The sequence below is a fragment of the Lycorma delicatula genome, chromosome 8 (assembly GCF_047948215.1).
Source record: "Lycorma delicatula isolate Av1 chromosome 8, ASM4794821v1, whole genome shotgun sequence".
In the NCBI taxonomy this organism is placed as follows: domain Eukaryota; kingdom Metazoa; phylum Arthropoda; class Insecta; order Hemiptera; family Fulgoridae; genus Lycorma; species Lycorma delicatula.
In genome coordinates this window covers 111,800,608-111,807,020 of record NC_134462.1, presented here as the reverse complement: position 1 = coordinate 111,807,020, position 6,413 = coordinate 111,800,608, and the positions used below count along the sequence as shown (strand labels likewise).

The window sequence follows — 6,413 nt, the reverse complement described above, 5'->3', positions numbered from 1 at the left end:
ATAAAAGTTGTCAATGTTTTCAATTTTTTAAAAATTATCTCAGCTCCTTCATATGGTGATTAACAACCAAAATGGCCATCTAGCTTTGGATTTTAAATAAATGTTTTTTGATTGCAACTGTATTATCTAATTTATCTTATTAAGTAAAGATAAAAAGGTTTTAAAATAATAAGATATATTACTCATCAAAGTTTAGAAAGCAAACACAAAGATGCATAGTTCTTCTACCTGGATGTCTGAAGTAGTAGTGTTGGCACTGCTAGTAATGCACTAGGAAGGATAGTGCACTGTGACAGGATATTGTAGGTAGTAAGAAGCCTATCAATGTAGCTTTGTTACATTGATGATTTTCTTATTTATATTTTAGGTAAAGTATTTTTCAATATGCATTCATGCAGGCATGTGTGTAGCATAAGGCTGTTAATTAATTTGCTTTATGCCTCCATAGTGTGCCAGCATTCACTTCCACCAAATGTGTGTCAAATGAGCTTTCTAAACTTACATGAATAATATGTGTTCTAGAACAGCAGAAGAAACAAGTACGATCAAAAGATCTCTATATAACAAAGTTAGAACTAATTATTCAAAAAAATAAAAGGGTTTTAAAGTTTAAAAAATGCGCGATTCTAATATTTAGAATGTAGAGAAATAATATACTTACAGATCCAGTTGTTCCTTCTAATAGTAGTAAAATAGAATAAAAAGTGAATAAGTCCATAACACTTTTGGTCCAATGTCTGTGCTATATTTGAGTGTACATAAGTTATTGTAAATGACTACAAGTCTATAATCTTACATAGTCCAGTTTTTTTTTAAATATTTTTTTTTAACATTCCCTGCATTCAACTGAAATTTGTACAAAATGTAGTTTCTACAAATAGTTAATAAACTTCTTGTTCTATTTTTAATAGAGCAAGAAGGAATATTTTTAATTTTTTACGCACAGCATGGGTACTCATTTTTGAGAAGTTTTGCTTCTGCTTTAGTGATCAGTTGCTTTTGTTTTACTTGCTGTTTCTGATTACTAAGTATTCAGCTGTTTATTTTTGAAGAGTAATAATTTGTTTTGGTTGATTTTCAATAATTTATAACTAAAGACAAAAAATTAACTGAATTTGAAAATTTATAAAATACGAAATTAAAAAAAAAATTTATTTAGCACATTAGCAACCTTACATGAAAATAAAAGAGATTCCCTTTCATACACTGTCAATCAATTACATAAGTATGTAAAAATGTTAACTTAATTGAATTTAAAAATATAAAAATCACTAGTCTAGTTTATCAGCCCAAAAGCATGTTAAAAATAAAAAGTATGGGATTTAAAGTTGTAAAAAACAACAATTTCTATTATAACATGTTTTTTCTTTTATAGTGATAGAAAAATTTGTAAAAATGTAATATGGTAAGAGTAACTGGATAAGTTAAACTTAAATTAATTTGCAAGAATCAATTTTAGCGGCATTCTGCATCGCCAGATGGTAATGAATTCTATAATTACCTTTAAAATTGTTATTTTATTTTAGATTGTTCTCCATTTAAAAAAAATTAATTGTATTATGAATGCATCTTTTAAAATAGAAAACAATCTGAAAATAAAATAACAGTTTTTAAAAAAATTATATATAATGTAACTATAGAATTCATTACAATTGAATATGTAGGATGCTATGAATATCATTAATTCATGGAAAGTAATATGGTAAATTTCATTTTTCTTATTACTGTGTTTTGGTGGTTTATATTTTATATAATATTAAATTCTATTAATACAGTGGTCCAAATGTTAATGTATCATCCAACTAGTGCAGAATATTGAGATAAGACATATCTTATCATAGTACTTTCCACAAGATCCCCATCCTCAGATACGATTGAAATAATGTTTTATCATTTTACTAGATGGTTTATTTAATATAACTTAACAGTACCAGCAGAAAATATGAATCTTAATAAGATTCATTTTAGAAAATTATATATATACATATATATATATATATATATATATTATAATATAAGGTAATATGCAAGTTGCAATATTTGAGACATCAAATTATTAGAAATCTATTATTAAAAAAAATAGTTTGAAAACTAAATTTACCTAAGAGAAAAGTTTACAAAATTTAAAATAAACATTAATGATCCATGTAGACAAATTTTAAGTATAAAATCAATCTGATGGCACACTGCAGTTTGTAGATTCCACTGTAATGGATTCATGTCTTAGTATATAAGATCTGAGCCATTCTTTGACTTTCTAAGTATTTTTAGTCGTCAATGTTTTCATGAAACCTTTTTTTTAAAGAGTAATATATTAATATAACAGTATCAGAAAAATGCATTCTTCTCTTTACAATAGATATAACACTAAGTCCATGATAAGCTGAACATTTTCACCAATTAAATTTAAATAAGAAACACAAGTTTTGCAACTCTAAATTTCAAATTTTATTGTTCATAACCTTTATCTTGTTTTAAGTATGATTTGTACTAACTAAAGCAATAAATAAAGGTTTAATAATACAAAAATATTTTTAATATTTATTAACTAGTACAGGCAATTCTATGTAGACTTAAGGTAGTTTTGATTGCAAGTGCTATGACTGTAATGTAATGAAATGTTCAAAATGTATTGACAAAAACAGCTGCTGAATTCTGGTATTTATTTTTTCACACTTATGAAAAATAAAATATCTCCTTAGAACCAAATAGGCTAGATTCTAAAAAAAAAGAAACAGTTTCACAAGGGAAAAAATCACATAAAAGCATGTATTTATACATCATGAGACCAGTATTAATTAATATTCATGAGAAGAAAAAACAGAAAATTGAGTTATAATCAGCTAAAACTACATATTGTGATTATTCAAAGTAATAGATGTAGTGTTTAGTACATTTTGAAAAAAGACAAGGAAACAAAACTAATTTTGAATGAAACTGTAAAAAAATAAGGTAGATTATGGTTATGACCTGCATTTATAATTTACTAACAGATTATGAATATGTTAATTTCCAAGAGGATGGTGACATGATTCTTCTAAGAAAAATAACTTTTTTTGAAATAACTCCTTAGCAATTAATAAAAATAATGCAACTTTACTTAATTTACTTCTTAGTTCTCTTTATATTTACTTATATTTATGGGGTTCTTAAAGAGAAACTTTACAAATTGATTGAAATTGATTATTCAGATGTAACTAGCAACTTGTTAGAACAAAAAATGTTGTAAATGAATCTATGTTCAAAAGTGATGTCAAACAAAAGTATTTCTGCAATCTTTTTTCCATAAAAAGAAAACTAAAAGAGTAATACTTATCCTGAAGAATAAAAAGAAGATCAGGAAGAAATAGAACAAGTTAAAGTGCTATGTATATATGAAGCTGATGAGCAAAGAATATGTGAAATATACTTTGATGGGAAAGCTAGAAACAAGGTAGCAACAGTTTTCAATGGAATAAAGAGTTATGCGGTAGTAACCATAAAACGTTTTAGAGTAAAAACAAGAAAAGTAATGTGATAAATGGTATAAGGATGAAGGCAAGAATCATGAATCCTGAAGCAGGAGGTAGATAGGCACAGAAAGCTGATGCTACCTAAAACCTGATGTATGACAAATACAAATTACTACTGGCAAAAGTCGTTCAAAATAATTGTCAGATGATAAAACTTAACAATTTCAATACACAGTAAGAGCTGTTTTTCCACTTATTCCATGAGTTTTAGATCAAATTACATATACATAAACAAAAAATCAGCCAGCCTTCTTTTTTCAGCAACCAAAAAATATGTACCTTCAATAAATTATTCAAATAAATAATATGTAAATATTTATTTAATTAAAATGATTATCATATAATTGTATAAATTACATATACCTTTAATAGTTAATAAAAATAATAAATGAGGCAGAATAAATAACAGCATAATAATAACAATAATAATAATGTTCTATACACCGGGATACATATAAATTGATAAGAAGAGGGAGTAATCATTATAATGAACAAACATAATTTTAATGTATACAATTACTAAAAATCACAAATAAAAGTTTTAAGTGTAATCATTAAACTTTATTTAAAAGTCACATATGACTAAAACTGGATGATTTTTTTCTTTTAGCACATTTTACCGCTTATCAATAGTTGCAAACATTACTGATAACCTTAATCCTTTACGGTCATCTCATGCAGCAAATATGGTAATATATCATAAAAAAAATAAAAATAATACTGATCAATTTACATGTCACCGTCAGCTTAATTTACTACCATAATTATTATAATGTTGCTGCTGATGTTGTTCATGTTGGTGTCTTGTATACATCATCACTCCAGAAATGCTGTTCATCCTTTAACAAATATAAATAATAAAGTACAGGAGAGGGTACACCATATGTGCACACATACAAATGTATAAATACATAAAGAATGTTTTTGAGGAAAAACACATGTTCAGGAACTAATACCGGAACTAAAAGTATTACACAAATGTCTTCTATGGTATCTTTCTAAGTTAAGGCCTCTGCATAATTTACTCTAGATTATTTGACACAAGATAATAATCTGGCCTTAATTTCTACTCAATGTGCAAAATTTATGATGAAACTAAAGTTTTCAGATATACTTTTACGTAAAGAATTTATTTATTTCAATTTTATTTTCTGTAACTTCTAATATCTTTTTCAATTTCCAAAACAACTGCAAAATCTAGTCAAAATTTATTTCATCAATAAGTAAAATTTTAATTTTTTCAATAAATTGAATCAACTAATAATAACAACACTTTATAGGAGCAATTATAATGAAAATTTAATATTTTTTTACAAACTGATTGGCAGCATTGACTAAGCAAAGCAAGAATAATTAGATTTTTGTTCAAATCACTCATTAGATTATAATAAATATAGATAAATTGCTGTTTATAATATTTAACTAAATGGCAGATGATTCAATGTACATTTCTGTCTTATAATGAAAGTGCTAGGAGTTGTAGTTGAATATCATCTCTGATTTACTACCTGTACTACTCCAAATCAAACGATATTTAACATAATTTTAAAGAAATTGTGCGAGTGGTACAATTCAAAGAACCAAATTTCTTCTGAATTAAATGAACAAGATTTAGATGAATTGAAAATCAGTAGTTTTCAAATAACAGTAACCTTTTTTCAGCACGATTGTAAAAACACTAATGACACCTTCACAGTGCTTTCCTTAGTGCTCTGAAAATCTGAGCAATTAAAACATATAACTGCAGTTTAAAGTAGTGAAAGCTATGTACATTTAATAATCTACATTAGCATACTCAAGGATTTAAAAAAAATTGTATACTAGTTTCTGTGGTAACAACTTCAATTGGTTGCATGAATTGATATCGCACATTTCTGCTTCATAGAATAAATTCAATGAACCACATTCTAGAAACCCTTATTTTGGCTTCCCTTTGCATTACCCAGTACTATAATATTTTTTCAGAGATTTTGAGATTTTTCTACCCTCACTAGCCACAGAGATGTATGTACTTCCTAATGAGAAACAACCATAAGACTAGACAAGGTAGAGTGAGAAATGATGTTTGTAGCAAATGAGAGTGAGTAAAGATGTAGTAAACACAGATTGTAAAGAATATCCCATAAACAGGATGAAAGATGCTAGAATACCAATGAAGTTCTTGGTGGGGTTACAGATAGAAGTTGTTTACAATGTCTGCAACATTACCGGAATGATAAAATTCAGGAACAATGCTGAAAAGAGGTATGTTGCTGTATGACTGCACAATAGGAAGAAATAGAAACAGTATTGTGAAATTCAACAGCAGCAGCTGTTGAATTTCACTGAAAAGTATACTAATATGTTTGTGTTATGTTTACAACAGGTATCCAGATATTCAAACAACAACATATACTAAATTAATCTACTATGTAGTCGACTACATACCTAAGCAAATGAATTATATCTTGGCAAATAGTTCTAACTCTTAAATCAACATTTGGATCATTCAGCATTGCTCTCAACATATTACTTCCCTCTTCTGCTTCCAACATAGGGCAATAACGTTGAGCTGGAACATAACATCATTATTGTAAATACCAAAAATTGGAAAATACTAAACTATTTTTTTTATTTACAAGTATCTTCCTTGATATTTTATAACATTACTACTGGTTTCAGTTTATAACCATCCTCAGGCAATTTTACATTCTTTGTTCACAAATTTCATGACCATATAGCATAATAAAACATACAAAATGAATATTTAAAGAAACATCAGAAAATTAAACCTCCTTTAATTATAAAGTTACTATTATTGTCAGAAATTAAACTGTAAGCAATTACCTATACATAAGTCAAACCTTACGCAGGAATTAATCATTCAGATAAATCATACACATTTTATTAATAATAACTTCC

General features: G+C 26.7%; 1 protein-coding gene across 2 annotated transcripts in view; it reads right to left on the bottom strand.

Annotated features, from left to right (window-relative positions):
• Window positions 1-361: 361 nt before the first annotated feature.
• Window positions 362-6,413, bottom strand: part of LOC142328588 (protein zyg-11 homolog B-like) — a 47,004-nt gene continuing 40,952 nt past the window's right edge. For both annotated transcript variants that reach the window (XM_075372361.1, XM_075372362.1), the window contains exons 11-12: window positions 5,940-6,063; window positions 362-4,351 (exon numbers count right to left, since the gene is read on the bottom strand). In XM_075372361.1, coding sequence (XP_075228476.1) covers window positions 4,255-4,351; window positions 5,940-6,063 — 221 coding nt within the window. In that variant the 3' untranslated portion in view covers window positions 362-4,254. The remainder of the gene's footprint in view (window positions 4,352-5,939; window positions 6,064-6,413) is intronic.